Here is a 21,661-nt window from a genome sequence, read left to right as displayed (position 1 = left end):
ACCGGGATTGTCGATAGTTAATTTATTATTACTAAAAATTATTTATCGCGTAAGAGAAAACATGGAATTTTTGCACTGCTTTTCAAAAAAAGAATATGAAAATGCGGTTTTCTATGCATATTGCAGAATGAAACTTGGGAGAAAAAAAGTTTGATTTAAATGTTCACTGTACAAAGCAGCGTGGCGGTCAAGAGAACCTTAAAATTGCAGGGAAAGCAGCATCAGCTCGTTCCGCCAAAGTCAACTTCAAACTACTTGTTGAATCAATTGCACGCGACGATTGCAATGTGGACACCGTGTTAATTGGTTGAATACTTGCTATTCAAACGGCCATTTGTCATACTTACGAAGTTGTCCAACCTCTGTCTGCAAACGCCTTGTGCTGCAAAACACAATGTAATTACAGTTTAAAAGACGACCAAGATTTGGAGACTCCAAAAGACGTACTTCCGGGTTGCAGCAGATGAGGTCAACTCCGTACAAGTGCTGGCTACCAGTGGTAAAGGTCGGAAGATGTGACGACGTGTGGCAAAACGTCAGTATTGTCGTCTTGAGGGCACTGAAAAAAAACGTTCAGTGTGCGTGCCAACTTAGGTCATTCATCCGTTTGACGTTCACAGCCCGCGTGCGCTTTGCCAGGTTGAATAATGGGGGAAAACACAGTCAACACGCGCGCGCGTGCGTTTTGGGGGACACCAGGGCGTGCCAATGACGTCACCAATACAACAGTTGTTATGGATGGTTGTATGAAAAATACAAGGGCGCCGTGTCACCCGTTTTAGCGGCAGCAACCTGGCGACTTCGTCTTGAGCATGATGGTGCATTACAAATAATCATCAGCGCAAAGATTGGATCTTCCAAATTGACCCGTGGGACTAATCAAATGTTTCTTTCTACATTGAAGTGTTCGCTCATCTAACCTCTCCGGTATGGGCAAACACTCACGTGCCGAGTCACCCTTCAGCTCAATTAAAATCCCATCTTCATTATTCAGGCGCAGCAAGTAAACACGCCAAAAAACTGGCAAGAAGTTGGGCTCTTGTGGCGGAAAGAAATACAGTGATCCCTCGCTACTTCGCGTTTCGTTTATCGCGGCTTCACTACATCGCAGATTTCCCCCCCCCCCCCCCCCCCCCCCCACCCCCCACAATGAACCTATAACAAAAGGACGAAGCATTAAGGATCAGAAACTTTGTAACAACTGATACAACGTGAACGGACGCGTTACCGACCGGTCGGTCACAACGAAATATTTCTTTTTCTAGGTTTGAAATGTAATTTATTTTGCATTAGAAGTGTAGAAGGACTAGAGGAGTGAAGCTGCACATAGTGAGAAAAAGGCGATCAAGTGTATGATGGTTGTTTTGGATTAAATGTCTATTTTAAACCACAGCAGCATTTGTTCACCGCTAGATGGTAGACATGGCTCATGACTCCTCCATGAGTGGAGATCACAGCTTAGTGGGCACAGAAGGCTGCAGCCAAAAACTCACAGCCCACCTCTGTATATTGAATCTGTCAAGGTTGCTCTCGTGGCCAATACCAAACCAAAAGCACACAACATCATTAAAAAAAAATATATATATCATAAACAGCAACAGTTTATTTAAAAATGCATGAGAGTCATTGGGGTAAACTATTCGAAGTACTTTCCACATAAAATCATAAAACAATATAACAAAGGGACAATAGTTTATTTCCAATGCCATTTATTAAAGATCAAATGCATACACAAACACTTAAAAGCACATAATGGTGAAAGAGTAGCCATATAAACAGAAATTTCAAATCACGTTGACGTTCAAGTCCGCGAGGGTCGTGAAGCTCACATGCTCACAAAATAGTTTACACACATTTGAAAAATGCATCAAGTATGTACACACACTCACCTACAGAGCGTATACAGTATAATACAGCATACTAGAAACGTGGCTGTGAAAAGGGCACGTGGAAGGACCGCGTCACTATGCACAGTAACAAAGGGGAAGGGTCACAGCCATCTGAAACACTTAAGCCAGATTTACTTCATATAAATATTCTTCATCCAAAAGTCAGTGCAGTGCCTTCTGCTAAGGGTTCATCTGGTACTCATGTCCAGTCTACTTTACACCCAGTCTGTGTAAGACCTGGTCCACAAATGACACTTTCCACTGAACACAAAATCTTTTTACATCAGCTTTGTCTTCCATATCCCACTTTTTCTTTTGTGGGCCAGTACATGTATTACTGTGTCACCAAGTACCTCAAAAGTCCAGCTGTGAAGTACAATCATTTTAAGAACATTTTTTTTTTTTTTGCTACCCCAACTAAACAATTTCAAATAGAAAATGAGTTCAATAACAATTCCAAAGTGTTGAATTTCTTCTTCCTTGCGTATTCCCTATTTTTCCTTGGAAAAGAAAAGGTCCAAACAGACTACATGGATTGGAGTCCCCTGAAGAGGCACATAGCCACGGACATGGCGAGAAGCTGAAGAAAAGAACAGATGTACTTTAACACACACAATACTGAAACCTGCAGTGTATCAACAAATGCAGAAATGACAGCTGGACTTTAAACAAGTGAGCTTCATCAAATGTGCTTTGGACCACCACCAGATGGCGAGCTTTCCACACTTGGATCAGTAGACATTTGCTCATTAAAAAAAAAAATCTAGAAAAAAGCTTCAGCACACAGCAAAAGATAAAGCTGAAAGAAACTAAAATGTTTCCATACCTCAAAGGTGAGCACCAGAATGAACAACGCTCCCGCTAAATAGAGGTAAAGTTCATAGGTTTTGAAGCCTGCTTTATAACAACCCTGTGGGCACACAAAGGACAGCGCAAGAGATCAATAAAGCCGCAAATTTGCAAGATTGTGACGGACAATGACAGATTATCTTATATCAAGCACATCGATGGACAATGTAATGGAATGATGGGATGGATTTGACAAATCACAAACCTGGTGTGACATCATTCACTTCAATATTATTGCAATTCAAGTGGAACTGATCTGGACAAGGGACAGACATCAGAACGTACCTGTGCGTTGATATGATCTTGCGAGCCATTAAGGCATTTATCCATATCAGCATGCTCTAAATTCCCGGCCGGGCTACGCTGCAGGCAGCAAGCTGTTGGGACTGTGTGATTGTATTTCCTACGAAACAGACTGCCCTCAAAATCTTCTATTCCATTTATGCCACAGCACTCATGCTGAAATGAGACAAAAGGAGTACAACACAAGCAATTATTACTGTTTTGCTCAGGCTTGTAATCTAAAAAATATGACTGGTAGTGACGTGCGTTCTGCACTTACTTGAACCATCCATTTATTCCATATTGTAGAATACTTGTCATCGGGCGCATAGCCCTGATACTTTTCCCGCATCTCTTTTTGTAAATCTTCAACAAAGAACTAAAGTAGAGAGAACATGATTGACCAAAGATATACAGGTTTATCGTTTTATAAAATAAGAAAATGAGATCGATATTTTAACTTACCTTTTGACGCTGCGTGTAGGCCCAAACCCCGGCAGCCAGCTCTGCTATAAAGACCACGAAGATGAGCATGAAGAACTGCAACAAGACAAGAGAATAGCGGCAAGTCAAGACAGACAATTGAACTGCAGTCACAAAAAAAAATCTTCTGACCAATATCTGCTTCTTCACTCAATGTCAACGAGCCATGGCCTAATGCAAAACATCTCAACTGAAACCAGATCAGGAGAACATAGCAGGTGTTCTGCTTCAATATTTTCCCAGTGGACCCGATTGGAGGTCACGCCTGTGGGTACACATTTGAATTTGAAAGTGTTCCCAAACCTTTGACTGGTACGGTATGTGGGGAGTGTACAAGGCAGGCGGGAATAGTTAGCCAGCTAATGTAGCTTTACATTAAACTATTAGGCAGTCAACGAACACAATTACTTTCATGCCGTATCAGAAATGAAGGCAGTTTCATTGCCATATCACAAATGAAGGCAGTTTGTCAACTTGGACCCCAAAAAGACGAACTTCGCAGCTAGCTTAGCGCTAGCTAGTGCGAAGCTGGTACGATGTAACATAAATGGTTGCACAGAATTCTACCAGGGTCCCAGCTGGTTCAAGGAAACTATTCTGAACTGAAAAGTAACTCTTCCATAGGTTGAAGTGAAACTTGGATTCAATAGATATGTTTAAAAAAAAAAAAGAGGCTTTGTAAAGCGCTGACAAAGCACCAAATAAGTGGACTCCTCTATTGGCCAATTTCATCACATTTTATTTTGTTAGACTATGAGTTGGTTTTCTGGTATAAAGAGTAACCTGAGCACATAACAGCACGTCATGTACTTACAAAGAAGAGCAGACACCTATTTTCACGGAGGGCTCCGCAGCAGCCCACGAAGCCCAGTAGGAAGAGCAAGGCTCCGATGCCCAGCACGGCAAAGACGGTTTTTGACAACACGGGGTGTTGCATCAGCATTTCACTCAACACTGCCGTTCCAAACAACACCAACAATCCCACACCGAGGAGGAAACACCCTGCCATCTGACAAAGGGATGTGTCGGGGCAGTTGAAGGAGACAGAAAGTTGTAATGTTAGAATCTCATGGAAACACTGGTACTGCATAAGAGAACAACAATGGAGGATGTCTATTATCTATTTTATTTTGGCACAAGAATAAAGACTAAGACAAAAGATTAATCAGATGCAGTGTTCAGTTAAGATCAAGATTATTAAAATGCAAATGTGGCTACCGTCAAACAGTTATTCACCGGGGTCTTCATTCTCTAAAGTGACTTCACATGATTGGAGATGAGAAATACTTACAACAAGGAAGGTGTTGAAGATCAACATGAGGTATTTGACGCATGTTACGCAGTCGCCCGTCATGACCGTCGTCCCTCGTGCTGAAGCCTCGCCATGGCCCTGTTAATCAAACAAACTTCAGCGATAGGGCCTGTGCCACTTTTACAATTCACTTGTTCACTCCCATTGTCTATATTTGAATTCTGTCCACTCAACATTACAGATGTGGATGAACAGGTTGAGAGGAGCTTGAAGGCTTAACGCAGAGGAAATTGATTTAGAGCTGCAGTTAAACGCCTCCTCTAAATCATAATGATATGCTCAGGTACGTATTGATCACCTTGCGGGCGTTTCTCTGAGGCCAACCAACTGCCTTATTGCATGAGATGGGTTTTAATTACCCCCTTTTCTGTCTTAAGCCTTGCTGAAAAGCGTAATGAGGGCACATGGGGGCTAAATTGAGATTTGCATACATTACGCTCACACAAAAGGTGTCAAGGAGGAGGGCTTCTTTTATCCTCCTTGCTTTCTACTGTCAGTCCAAAGCGTGATTGTATTATTTGTAGCGGGGGATAAAGGAGAGAGGAGGGGCTTCATCTTAATATCAACACAAAATGTCACCCTGGTGCTCTGGACAAAACTTGCAACCCTGACAATCGGTGTAAAAAATATGATACAGTTGAAATCTACATGAGAGGTTCAAGGTTATCGTAAATCCCAGTTGACAGATTAAACAGAACCTTAAGAGCAAAATCGGTCAGTTCTTATCTAAAACGTCCAAACTAGTGGAAGAGCATAATTTGAACACCAATTTAATGAAATTGAGTCAATTTAATTGTGTCGAAGCCATGATTTGCTTGATGAAAGACACAAACAAGGCGTGTAGACCCAGGGTCGATAGCAAGACACATGCTCCATGAGCTTCTGCGAAGGCATGCGCAACAAGGACACTATAAACACATAATCGCTTCTGCCATGCACTCTGGCTGCACTCAGTTGGAGCATTTCCCACGGCCTCTTGTAAGGACGCACTGCTGTCGGGGCTTTCCAGTTAAATGAGTTAGAACTCAATAGAAAAGAAATGGTGAATGATGTGATGTGTTGTGACGACAAGGGGGATATTTGTCCGCACTCTGGCTTCTGCTTATGCCTTTATTTTTGTTTTTCTTCAAGTCCTGCATGGCCGCCCACTATCCTCCAGTGATGCCATATAGTCTGTAGGAGTAGATCAGGATAACACATTTGTTGTTATAAATACACAACACAGCAGAGCTTCAACCCCGGAAGACCTTAAAGCAGGGATGGGCCACAATTTTTCATTAATGCTAGTATTTAGCATTTCTCAAAGCATGTATAAATAATCCACGATCCTAACTCAACAACAAAGTGACGCATCAACAAAATAACCACTATATTGTGATTCTTTTTTTCCTGTGAAAAGAGCCTTAAAATTACAATTCAAAGATGGCACAAAACCGCTGAACTGCAAACCAACTCATGTTGTGCAGTACAAAAAACAATGAGGAGCCTGAACACGCTGAGGAGGTCAAACGACACATGTCCTCATGTCACTCAAGATGAAAAGACGCCAACTGCTGTCAACACCATGTGATCCCTTCACTTGGACTCTAATACAATTTTGTAAATCCCATCTGAGTTTATTTTTTAGGACAAAAGAAAGTAACGAGCTCTCGGTTAAAGTGGCTGGTCTCCACGGCAACCTGGAATGGGTGCGATAGTGGCCTTTGTCTGCGGTGCTGTGTTTGGCATCTCCACTTAGCACTAGTTCCTGTTGCAAAACAAAGGCGAGCCGAGTCAAACATGTTCTGACAGCTATGCCGGACTGATTTATTTTTTGTCTTTGATCAAAATAAGTCATTTTTCAAACGTCTGCTTTACCTTTGGGAAAAAAAAAAAAAAAAGAATCCTATTTGTGTAATATTGCTTGTTTTATAATCACTAAATACTACCAAATAAACAAAAATAATTGGTTAATAAACAGTAATGGTCGACGTACTAATCAATTCTAAAAATATTTGATAGTGACCGCTCTACTCCACGATTATATTTTTGCAAATGCAACCCAATTTCTAACCCAATTTGGAGCAATTTGGGTTAAAAATTAGACCGACTTGAAGTGTACATTTCTTTGAATAACTATAATTGCCAGAATAAAAATGCCCCAACTTCCTGGGTTGTTTTTTTTTAATCAAAAAATAAAATTGGAATGTTTTACAAAAACAACAACAAATTGGGTCAAATTGACCGAACCTCTTTAGTCGGTCCAAATTTTAACCCAGTAGTTCTAAGGTTGTATATGCAAGAGGGGATTACAGAAAGCATATCTTGGTCTGAACTCCCCTTTCACCTCTCCATCTATATGTCGGCCTCTCAGACATGCTTGGAATACTAATGTTCCAAATGTCAATGCAAATCAGAAACCATCAAAGAGCAGCGTTGGTTTGCTGTGATGGCGCCCAAAAAAAAAAAAAGCCAGACCTGCTTCTCGCTCCCCACATTTCGATGTAATCAGTAGCTTTTTTTCCCCTGTGGTCTTTGTGCTATTTTTCTCACCGTGACTCGTACACAGAATGAATACAAGATGATCCAACAATGCCCTCAGCCACAATAACAAACACTTTTAAAGCAATAAGTACGTGAGATACAAGTGATTGTGAGTATCGAAACTTTTTTGATGCAGTAGGACTACAATGTGAGTAAACGTTGGATTTCAACTTCTCACGATGTTTGCGTAAAATAAACTGTTTCAAGCAAGGAATCTGGGTTGTGTGAAAAAAAACTCGGCCGATTTATATCAGCCTACCATGTCTGTCTCTTGATGCCTTGTCTTTTGTTCAGGTGAAGTTGCCGCCGTCTCTCGGGGATTGGTGCCGCTCCTGTTTTCATGGACTGTAGGGAGAACAATGAAAGAAGCAGAGGTCAGCGCCAACATAATGAGACAAACAAAAAGAGACAAGCGAGGGGGGGGGAAAAAAAGTGACACATTTGTAGACTGTGAAATTCATTTGAAACCCAACCAAAATGTTGAGCTTGATAAAACAGAATCAAATTCTAGGACACTTCAAATGACTCAGAATGCATTCATAATAGATGAAGGAACTCGCTCCCAGTAGAACGCTAATGTGGGACTCCAGTGCTGCTTTATCTCGCATAATAATTCTCTCCTGGGCTGGAAGGCAGATTTATAATTGGACATAATATACCAAAATACCTTTTAAGTTCATTCATCCAAACCTGCGCAGGTGGAAGTTTTATATCATACCTCAAGGTCTTCTTACTTTGATAATTACAGTTATTAGATGACCCAGAACACGTAGCTTCTGGTCTGACCTTGATGAGCTCATGCATAATTCACCACAAGTACACTGCCATACTTTCTTCACACGCACCGCTCACTTTAACTGTCACTATAGGCCACGTCTTCGAGCCAGCATCCCTAATGAGCATAAACGCTTTAAACTTTTCCCTGTTTCCCCAACTGGGGTCCCACACGTATCTCCCAGAAGGAAATAATGATCTAGTGATGCTAGTCAATTTGCCGGCTTCTATTCCAGCCCTGCCGTGCAAAACATAGTCAGCGCCACATGTCGCTTTCAAAGCACTGACAGCTACTCAGCAAAAGTTGCCTCCAGCTGCATGGCGTGGTTGTCAGATACGATGCTGAGAGCCAGCCAGTGTGCACACATTCTCACACAGACAACAAAAAAGGTTTTCTTTAAAATGATCTCTTATTGGTTTAATACAAATGTTACGAATTAAAAAGTGGTATCGGTTACTTGGTATCGGTATATCTGTGAGTACTAGTAATGAGCATTATTATCTTTACCAAAGCATTAATTTTGTAATACAGCTTTTAGATCTCATTTGATTGTGCAACTGGTCACAATGTTGCATCTGATCCATTTATACTAGCTAACCAAAAACAGCATGGTCATTTGTTGTCATTTTGTGTTGGATTATGAGAAAAGCAGAAAGTAGGTAAATAATGATCATGATGCGGATAATCCGACTGCAAGCACGAGGGGTGGCCAAATGGCACAATGAAACCTGTTGTAGAGCTCCTCTCTCCCCTGCGCCTGTTTAGAAGGCTATTAGCGAGAGGAGAGCAACACTGGAGAGGGTCTGCATTATTTGTTGGTTCCCATGGAAACCTTTTTTTCCCGGGAAAACGAAGCACCAATCGGATAGCGGCGTCTCATTGAATCAGTTATGGGGGCAAGAAGAAAGATCAGTGTAGACGGTTGCAAAAGCACAACAATAGGACGAGCCCCTCGAGGAAGAAGATAAAGGCCAAACCGAGGAGGGTTCCGCAAAGCAGCGCGCGAAAAGGCTTCCTCGTCAAATGGCTTTTTATTTTTTCCCAGCGAATCCATCTCACATCACAAGCGCTGTGAGAAATTTAATCATCAAGGCAGTTACTAATTGATTTCACTCTGATGTTATTTCAAGCGCTGACATTACTATTGCATCACAGACATCTGGTTTATATATAAATCAGCAACATGGGATGCATCAAGATCTGTATGTAGTCATATGTCCTAATAAAAATCTGACACGCAAAGTGCTATTGTATGATCAAAGCCACAGAGATACGCATATATCTTGGTTCATTCACATCTTCCAATATGCTATATTTAACAAGCAACAATAAAATACAGTTAAGAATTGTCATAGGCCTAAGTGTTCATCAAAAATAATGCAAAAAGGATATTCATTTTCCAATTTATTTCCCTCCAGAGGAAGTTGAAGACTTTGTGAGTCACAGCCCACATTGTCTATGTCCCATCAAGTCACTAGTGGTTTTTTTCCCCCTTTGTCTTCATGAGACACATCATCCTGTCAATGTGGCAGTCAACCTTGTCAAAGGTCAGAGAACAGCAAAGGAGTTGGAGTCTGCAACTCTTCCTCTGTGCGAAGGATGTGGACAAAATGTGGATGTGCATTTTCCCATTAATGCTTAACACATGACCTCACTTCCAGTGTTGACAAATCTTCCCAATAAAAGCAATAATCACTTCTAATATAGGCTACTAAACCTTTATTTAATATAGTTTCAAGCCCTAGTACAAAGAAGAAGTGTCAGCTCTTGACGATGATCTCCAGTGATCTCCTGACACAGTTTCGTATACATCATGCTCTCATTAGAGGAATAAAGAGGGCACATGCTGGCAGCCATATATCTTCAGAACACTTACTTTAATGAGAGTGATGATGATGCCCAATCATTGCTTGTCCCTGGAGGGAGTCAACTACCAGGGATAAAGCTACTAAAGCGCCAAGCTATAGAAACAATTACAACTCACTGTTAATTCATCCATGTTGGCACCAGTGATGTCCCCAGAAAAAAATGCATGGACGATAGCTTTAGCAGTTAGCGTGTTTTAGTGTCTTTCTAGGGACCCACTGTATAACTTTAATTATCACCTCCAACTTTCACCGAAATTGTCGAGCCCTCTTGTCTGAGAGGGGCCAATGAAAACTATCCTCTGGAGCGGAGTAATTAAAGAGAAAAGACCTGTCCAACTGGGGAGGATGGGGTAAAGGCTGAATGGAGGCGGTCGGATTCCGAGCGGGACAGGAAAGGTTGTGAATACTGCAAGCTGCGGGCCCCTTGGGACACAATTAAGAGCAAGGCTTTTTACCGAGGGTTACAAAAACACAACAAGGATACCAGCAGTTCAGCCTTGCAAACTGAGGTAGGAGTTCATTCTTGCATACCCAGAGGGGGTGGGGGGGTGGGTGGGTGTTAACTCCCAACAGTTCGTACACGGACTTCCCCCGTTCGAAACCCTTCCAGCTGACGTGCAGCCACACAACAATTTCCACCAGCATTACGTCCTTAAGCCCAGAAAAGCTCAAGACTCTGGCAACGTGCATCCAGGTTGACTGCATAATGACGTTAGCAGACGATCTTCCCTCAGGATGTTTTCCACTGCCGGTGTAGAGAAAATAACACGGCAGCTTTGAAATAAGGTGACTCATAGTAATTGTTTCTTCCAGTACTGAGTCTTATCATGTCGCTAAAGAAAGAAACCAAAACATTGAGCTCTCTGTAAGACATAGTGCACAATAATGTACAAAACATATCCTTAAATGTGTACTGGCGCCATCGATCAAAGCAAATCATTTTTATTTTTTCATGGTGTATTGTATTGAATCTTGCAAGTGGTCTTATTGTTTTGTACATATTGTAACATGCTACTCAGGAATTTGCAATGTTGGCCAATAATAGCCAAGTTCAAGCCATCAATAGGTTAAAAGCTTGGAAAACTCAATGCGTTAACTGATCCAAAACACAATTTACTGTGCAGAAAAGATGCTAGTAAGAGAAGGCAACAGCACAGGGAAGATGAATGGCTAGTGTGTAGAGAAAAGTTAGGGGGGGTTGCACAGGAGCAGCGAGCAGGTGTCCCTCTGGGTTACGAGAGCCAGAAGCTTCGCATCTGGATCATTTCCTCAACCCAGAGGGAGCTACAGACGGCCATCCCGTCATAAAGCAAAACAAACCAGAACACTTATGTCTGCTTGTTTTTGGTGACCCGTATTTCAGAAATTAGGTTTTGATCAAAAGGAAAATTATCTCAGCTTTCCAATTATCCATCAACCATGATGTCGTTATTACTCATTACATTTTTAACATGGACAGGTAGCTTCATGTGCGTCGACGGCAACGCTAAGCTAGTTGAGTCAAGGTTGTCAACAAATTCCATGTATGGACGGCAAGGAAAACAAAAGACCAAGAATGCCGGTACATTGAAGGCTTTTACAAATGTTATATATTGAGAGCACACACTATTTTCAGTGTCCACGCATTGCTTTTGATTGGAAAGGTGCCCTAGCTAACATGACCGCCACGTAGCCGATGCGGTTAGCCAGCCCACTACAACACTGGGCAGTGGGGATACTGTGAATACTTGATAAAAAAAATAAAAAATACTGTGAATACAGAGCCTAATTTTAGCTCTTAATGGCATTGAATTATTAACTGTCACAAATGATTTTGTTGATAGTTTCACTGATTAATCGAGGAATCGTCCCACCCACCCAACATGCAAGTGGTCGTCATCTCTCGGCTGGTCGGTGGATAATTACATGACCCTGGAACAGATTATTTTCCTAATTCTATTATTTTCCCTGGTTAAGAAGTGCATACGGATTTGGACAGCTTGTTAAAGGGGGAAAAAAAATCCTGAAAATTGCAGGGTTATTTTACCCTCTGAACTCTGAGTAATGAGCTGCTAACTGAAAAAAAAAAACCTCAATTGCAATGCTTTCCACACAACTTTTCTCAAATTAAGTGTAGCGTGGATGAAGAGCTAAAAGATATTTTTGACAAGAAATCAACAGCATAAGAGGCTCCCAGAAGTAAGCCAGGATGGAAAGAAATGCGGTTGGACACTTTCCATTGAACAAAGTTGCAAAAATGCAATGAATCAGGCGGGCAGGGAGTGCCGCCAATGATGGAGACGTCAGGAGAAATCTTGCTTGGCTCAACACAAAAAGCACTCAAAGAAATTAGATCTAATCTGCTGATCTTTAGAGTGTATTAGTCAAATGTAAACAGAGAGCAGCAACTGTGAGAACCTCGTCTGGCCTTTGGCTTAAAAAGAATACATCAACCCCACCAAATAAAACAGTTTGCAAAGAGATACTTAAGCATCTAAATTAAATCTGCGGAGTGGGAGTTTAGTCTTGGGAATTGGGAGGGAGTTTAAGGTTAACTGGCCACACTGAGACACTTTCTCCTCGAGATTCCCTTGCCTCCGGGCCTGAGCTGTGGGAAAAGGACTTCATGCAATTACATCACATTGATTTATGTGAGAGACTGCAGAAAGATAGGCGAGAGGAAGGAAACTGAGCTGCTTGGAAGCCAACCGGGATTTTATGCCCTCAGAAACACAAGTCAATAGTAGTTTACACCGCAAAACGTGATGAATCGGTGACAATCGTGTCACGATTGATTTGGTTGGAAAGAGCCCAACGAGGTAACACGGGTAAGGCAAAACCTAGCAGAAATGATTACCTTTGATTAGATAGATTGTCTCAGACAGACAGACAGTCAGACAGATCAATCGATCAATTCAGTTGCCAGCAGTTAAATACGTAAATCAACAGAGACAATACTAACATCGGACATGACAAAAACGACAACAAAAGAGAGGAAGAGGAAGATCTGATTAGATTAAATAGATAGGATACTAATAATAACAAAATAGCTCAAATAAATAAACAGTATCATGACCGTGAACGCACCCCCTAACCCCGGCAAAGAGTTAAAGGGGCGCGTTCACAGTCGTAATCTGAAAAAAACACAAAACACACCTTGCAAATAGTAATATCACATCCTCTAGGGGAGGTGATGACAAGTGTCTTGCTTGAGTTGATGCTGTCTTGAGGATTCATCGGAGTTTGTGATGAAATTATGAGCGAAGCACTCAACCGCGGCAGTTGTAAACAAACAGCACATTTTACGAGTGCAGCGGGACCGCAGGACTGACCACAGACGGGTTATTTATGATGAAATGCATTACTGCTCCTTATGCTTATTTAACCATTCACAGGTGGCTCTTATGCCAAAAAAAGCTAATGTTACTTCCATTATGTCGGGAATGTGAGGTAGGCCACTTGTGCGAGTGTTTTTTCTTAACTATTAATAACAAAAAAGTTTCCCACTAAAACGAAAATGTGCAGCATCGCACGTTGATTAAATGAGATTTACTGTAAACAAAAGGAGATTGAAAATAACAATTCCGATAAATTGCTCCGTAGACGACCCGAAGGAGATGCTGTGAAATGGTTTTGATTTTGAACTTTCACAACTCTCCATCTGTCTGCAGTGTGTCATATTTCTTGGAGGAACAACAGACCTGAAGTTGATGCCAAAGGCAACAGAACAAATATGTACACGCAGCGAATCATCTGAAGAGGTTTTCTGAAAGCTTGCACTATAGACTGCAGCGAGAGAGGGGGGTGGCGTGCTCTAGATGTGGAGAATGTAACGAAACCTTCCTTAAAAAAATGGTCTGAAGGGAGACATCTGTTCCTTGTTAAAAAAAAAAAAAAAAAGTCCAATTTCAAACTGCCTGCAGAGATAAGTAAATGTACGTTGGTCATGGATCACAACATTTGCTCATTATTTCTTTGATGCTTTTGATAGAATTTATTTGGTAATCAGTCACTTTGACAAAATATCTATTTTCATACCTGATGTTTATCGACATAAGATTTTGAATTGATTACGATATGAGGATGCGATTATCCTCAGAGTGTCTTGATGTTGCTCCATGAGCAACGTGAGGAATAAAAATGGAAATGCTTGGACCATGTCGTCTAACTCAAGCGAAGGTCGGTCTATTTTTGTATTCATCTCTTGGAGCAATGCCCAAGTGGTTCAAAGGTGCTGAAAATGAACGAGGACGACTTTGCAGCAGCCTCCTCGTCCTCAACTGGGACCAATGACAAATTATTGGAAGACATCCAGAGCAGCGAGCACATCCATCTTTCCAAAAAGATATTACAGTAAGGACACCTTCAGTTCTCCCGCTATCTAAGAAAATTCTGTTTGCGATGATAAATATGAAAGACAACTTCAATTTTTGCTTCTGCCTTCCAGGGTAAAAAAAATAAATAAATCAAGCCTTTTCACAATCCCTTGTGGGAACGATCCACTGCCTTTATTAAATGCCGCACATTGACCGACTGCTTGCCCAGAGGAGAGGCCTTGCTTTAAAGCACTGACCCATAAATGTTGTCTTGACTGGCAAGCTTTTAAAGCAGCGCTGTGTTGAAATTTTCATAAAGAAATATGAAAAAATGATGAGGCAAAGAGGGGGTGGGTTTGAGCTTTGCCAGCTAATTGTTTCCTCTTTTGAGGAAGAGTGCAACAAAATTTCGACATCAGCAACGTTTGTTTGGAGCGCGTTGTGTGCGAAAGCAGGTTTAGAGAAATGCTTCAAATATTAAGAGCACATTAGGTGGCATGATGCAGTTGTGCATGAGCAGTGAAAGGAGTGAGAAAAAAAAAATCTTTTTACAACCACTGCCTAAAGGGCCCATCACTGAGCTGTTTTGCTTGTTTATGCAAAGAGCATAACGGCATAACAGGAGTAGAACGTTCTAAGGCACAAATAGCTCAGCTCTATAATGTGGATTAATGTGTGGAGGGAATTTTGGAAAATGTTTACTATATGTGGAGCAGTTTGAATAACAGTTTTATATTGTTCTGCACAATTGTTGGATTACAAAATAGACACATATCTTGTCCTTGGTTAAAGTGGCAATTTTTTCATACAAATAAAAAATATTGAGGTCGACCAGTGTGGTGGAATGACTTGTGATCAACCTTCGAGTCGCTCCGAGATGTCACCAGAGCAATACAAGAGACTTTCTCTGCAAACATACCGATGTTGACTTATTAGCTTCTATTTCTCGTTTCTTATTCTTTAACAAGGTGGGAGAAAACAACAAGTCGCTCGCTTCCCGGCTTGTGAGCCATACAGAGGCGAGCTCATTATTTGGCCTCTGCACTCAGATACCACAAAGATTATTATTGGATCATGCTGTGGAGTTCTGCCAAAATCAAACGCCAATCGTCTCCCTTGATGCCGTTGCTGCTGACAGTGAACCCACATTAGATTTGAGCTAAGTCGCTTCCTGTGGGAGGCACTGGTTCATTGTTGGAATCTCACCGGAGCTTACATCATAGATGTGTGTGGGCTACAAAAGGGGAACAAAGCAGCAGTCACCAGAGTATATACAAATATGTAGACAATCAATTGGTTTAAATTTTCATCACAATTGATGAGAGAAATATCATTTTTCAAGACACCACTATGTATACTGAATCGACACGCACACACACATACGTTCAGGCAAGGTCACGTACTCGAGGTTTGCATGGTTATCACAGACTGGAAAGGCAGCGTGTCATTAGCAGACTGGGTTGAAAACCCATATCATGCTCAAAATAAATCTCTTGGAGGTACTCTGTAATTCAGCCCGGCTCCAAAAGCAGCCCTAGAAAACAAGTTTGTGTCACACATACCAACAAACAGACCACTCTGCGGCCATATATTACGGCACCCTCAGGGTCGCCAAACAATTAATGAGCTACCCTTAACAACACATAACATGCATTTCATTTGTTCAACATCTCATACGGTCCACTGAATAGCATACCACAACAGCAAGTGAATGTGGCTAATATGCTATGCTATGCTATAATATAATATACCGTATTGGCCGGAATATAAGACGGTGTTTTTTTGCATTGAAATAAGACTGAAAAAGTGGGGGTTGTCTTACATTCGGGATCTAGACATCACACCCATTCACAACGCTAGATGGTGCCAGATACCTTTAAAGCGAATGCTGAACTTAACCCCCCAGGCTAAAGCGAATCCTTGTCACGAAGAATAAAAATAAAAATAGCGGTAGCACGAAGAAGAAAATTAAAAAATAGCGGTAAGAAAGAAAAGAGAGAAAAGAGAAGAGATAACAGAAAATGGAAAAACCAGAAGCCATTGATTTACAAATGTGATTGCACTTTAGTTTACATATTTAAATGTTCAGATATTAAGATGCGATAGACAGTTTTTGCATGATTTGAATTAAATTTAGTGTTCAAAAAGTATTTTCTTAAACTTGAGTCTTGAAAAAGAGGGGGTCGTCTTATATTCGGGCCAATACGGTAATATAACATTCCACTTTAAAATGTCCTTGAATGTCTCCCAAGTATCCAGCTCCATATCGAACTGTCTTCTATTGGACAGTTGCACGCCAGCCGAGATCTATATTCTGCTATTACGGTCATGTGTTAAGAAGAAGACAAGTATTCGGGAATGGAACAAAAAGACAAAAAAGCTTGGAAACTGCTGAAAGACCAGAAACTGGGAGTTTCTCATTTCATGGGAGAAATGCCTGAGTCAGGAAAGGAGAAAAGCATCATGGTCCAGTGAGTCACGGGGAGAGGCTGCAAAAACACACTCGGGCCTCATAGTATCATCAATAAAAAGGTCTGACAAGCAGAGACAAAGAAGGTGCTGCAACAAGTGAAAGCACCCAGGCGTGAGTCTGTGTTTGTCTAATATGCAAACAAACTGACGCTTTCTTTATCCATATTCCCAATTCACACACAATGCTCCGCATGGCTTTCATAAACAACAGAATCATCATATTGCTAGCACGATAAAGCAAACTAGAGAGAAACTAACAGCTGCTTCATGCTCAACTCCTTGAAACAACAAAAAGCAGCCATGGAGCTTTTGCAACATGAGGCAGCACTGTGTGTGTGTTTTTTTTTTCTTCTGGCGTATCCCAAAATGATCCTTCATAGATCCTCTTGCTCTGATGATGTCAGAGGGATAACCTCACGTTGGTACTGTATGACAGATGGACACTACGCATTAAAGCACCGTCTGAGCTTTGGCAGAATCAGAAGGTAGGAGGAGCACATTGTAGTATCTCAACTCTCTCAGTGATGACCAATATAGCAACCCTTACAGCCTTTGGCACTTTTAAAAAAAAAAAATACTTTGGCCACTTCAAAAATGACGTTTGGTGGAATGAGCCTATGGGATTACAAGATGGAGGTGGTTTCCACATCCCGAGGGGAAGTGAAATGTGTAGAACCCTGTTGGAGAAGTTGCTATCTGTGAAGGCCAGCTTGTCTGAAAGCTACCTTTTACCTGATTACCTGCTAAGCTTGACCATTATTGAGGGAAATAGAGCACAGGCAAGATAAGAGCCAAGAATTCAGAGGTTGAGCCCAAAACAGGCAAACCTGTTTCCTTGTGATAAAGAGGAAGCGGCTGCTGGGCTTCCTGCTCTGTCAATTTGGGGGGCTGCCAGCTGCCCTCGGCTGAGGTCAACCGTCGCTTCCTGGTTCGTATGTTTACACGCAAGGGGAGGAACATGCAAAGGTGTTTGATTGTTTTGTTTTTTTGGTCACAAAATTGTGTCAATTATACGGGAAAAAAATGGAGCCATAAATTATCAGTGACTTGTATAGGCAGCGTAGTGTCTTTAAATAAGGCCGGTATCGGTCCGATACCTGATATTGTTTCTCGACCATCCCCATTCAAAAGCATCATATTTCATATGCAAGTCTGTCAACAAAGTGCTTATGGCCATTAGATAGTGATGCTTCAAGAAGGAAATTTCACTTTTCTGAGAGTAAATGATTTCTCCCAGCTGAAAAGCAAATTTCATTTACTCATGTCTGCGGACAACAAAGATGCTGAAGCCATTACTAGCTGTGGCCAGTGTGCCGCGCACATTAAATGAAGGGTCCTCCAGCAATCGAGAAAAGCAATTTTCTCATTGAGCCAATAGATACTCCATTTAGATCCGCGCTCTCTGCGGGCGACTTGCTGATGCAGGCGAGGGCAAGCGCGGCGTGACGGCCCGACCGCCATATTGCTCGAAACCTGCGCTCGGAGCCAGGGCGCAGACACGGAATAGGAGGAAAGATGACTTCATGCAGGAGAGGCAGATGGATATGAAATCTGTGCCAGTGATCAGATGACTTGCCAAGTCTGCACGCTCATTAGCAAGCAAATCAGACAAACTAAAAAAAAAAAGAGGATGAAAAGTGCTAGGAAAGCGCATTCAAGCATGTGGAGCTGCAGACTGATTCATTTCAGGCCTTTTTTGCCATAATGATGTACTGAACCGACTGTCGGCAAACGCATTAACGCTAACGTCGATGGCAAGCGATCAGCGAAGGCGCACTTCCCTCATCGTGCGTTTGTTTTCACTGCAAGCGACTTTCCACACTCCTTCTGGGGAACGTGTGAGTGAGAGCAACACGTTATCAAAGGGACTATTAAAATGACTGCACCAATCTCACACCAGGTGTTCTGCCACTACGTGTAGGCAAAACAAATACCACTTGACAGGCACCAACAACAGGTATTTTTAAAAAAAATCCTTCTTTGTCTTCTTTTGGTTGACCATAGATTTATCCGTTCATCCTCACAACATTCAAAATGGTGCACAAAAATAGATAGTGTAACTTGATTCCTCTTCCAAATTGTGTTTGGGGTGTTTTGCCCATGCATTGATGCCGCTCGCTATGATTTTTCCCATGAATGAAAATGTAGCTTTACAAACATCATTCTTTGTATTTGAACAACTCATGTGAATCAAACTCATGAGGGAATAAAAAAAAAAAAAAAGCTTCAGGCAGAGCTTACTCATCGGCATTGGCAGCTGCTTCAGGAGCATCAATACGGCTGCTTCTTTTACATTTTCTTTCTGACAACACGAATGTTCACGTGAACAAAAACGCCTCTGTATGCAGTCTATGAGTTCCTTTCTCTCCATTGACGCCACGGTTGTCTCCCTGTCACTGAGGAACCAACGAGCTCCACCACATAGACACAAAGTCGCAAAACAAATCAGCTCAACGATTGTGACAGGAACCAGTTGGTCCAATCTGTTGGGCTATGTTATGTAGGTTGAATTCACGCATGCGCAAAAGACAGAGACACACAAACTGGACACTGGTTTGTGTTAATTGTTCCCATGGTGCTAATCTCCTCGGGTGAAACCGGATCTTATTTCCAGCTGTTACTGCAACATACTTGACACATTTTTACTGTGATTCTGCAACATTGCCCATCTCACTTCATTTGAAACACTATCTTGCCAATAATGAACACTTAATTCAATGAATAGTTCTCTTATCAAGTGATTTAGAAATGTAGCACTATTTTGCAGGTCAGCCAGTGCGTGTAGCCACAAGCAATAAGCCAAAGCCTCCAGAAATGTAAACATGTGTCCCAGCGACCAAAACATCTACGACTGCACTGATTTGTAGCCCCATTGTGTATATCACTCCCCGAGGTCTCACTTTGCTGCTTTGTTGCTGCTATTTCAATAAACATTTAGCTCCAACTGCAAAAACAATTTCTTTGGTACCGGGAGAGGACGAAATCTGGCTTTTTTTTTTTCATCACTTGCTGCTGTGACCATCATGATGGGATGGCATGATTTTTTTTTTGGGTGGGGCATAATGCCTGCTTCCATGATGGATGGATGCGATGGGACACTCATGCCAATGCCCTCCAGCAAAACCGGAGCATCACAATCATGAACGTGATGACCCCGAAGATGTCAGCAGACAGCATTGGTCAGGCCGGAGCCCGTGGGAAAGATGCCAGCTTGGGGGAGACAGACAGCCGGACCCAAACACAGCCACAAATCCACATCACAGAACAACAACAGACAAAAAATACACTTACAAAAGATAATACTGATCAACACTGCCAAAGGGGTATTCATTGAACAATATGTTGTGGTTGTCGTTTACAGTGTAGAGATTTTTATCTGTGTACTCTAAATATTAAGAACAGTTTGCTGAACAGGTTTAGCTCTATTCACTACAACTGCCAGAAAATACGCAAAACATGCCAGAAAATAGGAAACATTTTGAGAATTGTTTTCAAAAGTGAAAGCTGATTTGTTTTGATTCAACACAAAGGTAAAATCAGTCCACTTTCATGTAAGACTATAAAAATTGGATTATATCGGCAGCATTTGGACAGTTAAAATAAATGATTAAACAATGATCAAATATAATAATTGATTCATTTGATGATTAGTCATTGAGTAATCGTCACACCTGAATTAAGAAATTAACTTTTTCTTTAGGAAAACAGAAAGTCACACAGCTCAAATTACATGTCATTATATTGTACAAGAGAATGGTGGATACATTTAGCACATTTATTTACTCCAAATAATTCCTCCCCAACAAAACAACAGGTTCATAGGACTTACCGTAAAGAGATAATGTGGTTTAAAGAAAAAGTAAACAAGGCAAACGCGTGTTGCAAATAAATTCCCACACAAGCAGCACTTTTAAAGGAAGATTTGAACATTTAAATGTAGAAGACACAAAATGCATGTTTTACCTTAGAGCCGAATCATTGAGCTGTCGCTTTCTTTCTGGCGTAAATATCACGCAACAAACTGCCTCCTGTTTGCACGTCGCGTAAATAAACTAAAAGACGTGACAAGTTCAAATGTCCAACGGACTGCTCAGACTATTGAAATCCACGCTGCGAGATCCTTTGCAAGCACAACAACACCAAGCACCGTGGCGTGGAGAAGCAAAGTGTTGCTATGTAAAGTGTTGCACGAAGTCTGAGCGAGCTGAGAGGCTGAAGAGGATCATCCAGCGAGCCCGAGCGTCTCCGATGTAGTCCCCGCCCCTTGGGCCACCTTCCTCGGCTCGGGGGGGAGTGGAAGACCTACACCCACCGGACACTTCTTTGGCTACCCTTCAGCACCAGTACCTATTAAAACAAGAGCTGGACCAGAAATTCTACAGTTTGTGTGTTCTGTTATGCTTGCGTGGGTTTTGTAGATAATAGAAGACCTTTTTTTTTCCAAACCAAAATAATATCACTCCAAATTTTAATATAGAGCTATGTATTCTCTATATATCATTAAAAATGTGCAAAAATAAATAAATATTGGATTTATTCTCAAAGGGGCAGTATAATCCAGAATACACCTCAACCACACATCTGCCCTCAAGTGGTGATTGGTGATATTACAACTTAAACTACAGGTGACACCCACATTCACACAAAATGCCTTTTTATTTTTTACCTGCTAGCGTCTGGGAATTTTTGGCTTCATTTCCACCCATTGTCTGTGAATAACATAATGAATGAATTTCGTGAGATTTTTTGGAAAGTTGTAAGAAGAAAACAACTCCAAATCATTAATCAAGGGGCCACTCGAGTGCTTTGGAACTTTTCTTTGATATTCCATCCAAGTGTGATGACGCGGAAGTTTACGCTCTCGTTTCTATACGGGACAGGAAGCACCTTGGCATTTGTCCTTGACCTGATGA

At 41.5% G+C, this 21,661-nt stretch overlaps 1 protein-coding gene across 2 annotated transcripts; it reads right to left on the bottom strand.

The window, feature by feature from the left end:
• Positions 1-1,692: 1,692 nt before the first annotated feature.
• Positions 1,693-20,981, bottom strand: LOC119124567 (tetraspanin-18-like). Of its 2 annotated transcripts, XM_037254674.1 has the most exons (9): positions 20,712-20,981; positions 7,598-7,683; positions 4,795-4,893; positions 4,318-4,512; positions 3,486-3,560; positions 3,301-3,399; positions 3,024-3,197; positions 2,716-2,799; positions 1,693-2,469 (listed from the first exon to the last, which is right to left on the bottom strand). In XM_037254674.1, exons 2-9 carry the CDS (start codon positions 7,598-7,600, stop codon positions 2,416-2,418), a joined length of 783 nt encoding a protein of 260 aa, XP_037110569.1. In that variant the 5' UTR covers positions 7,601-7,683; positions 20,712-20,981; the 3' UTR covers positions 1,693-2,415. The 2 variants fall into 2 exon arrangements, with proteins under 2 accessions (XP_037110569.1, XP_037110570.1); XM_037254675.1 differs by lacking the exon at positions 7,598-7,683.
• Positions 20,982-21,661: the final 680 nt, after the last annotated feature.

Source organism: Syngnathus acus, chromosome 6 (assembly GCF_901709675.1).
Source record: "Syngnathus acus chromosome 6, fSynAcu1.2, whole genome shotgun sequence".
NCBI lineage: Eukaryota > Metazoa > Chordata > Actinopteri > Syngnathiformes > Syngnathidae > Syngnathus > Syngnathus acus.
The sequence above is the reverse complement of the archived record's forward strand: the minus strand, read 5'-3'. Positions and strand labels throughout refer to the sequence as shown.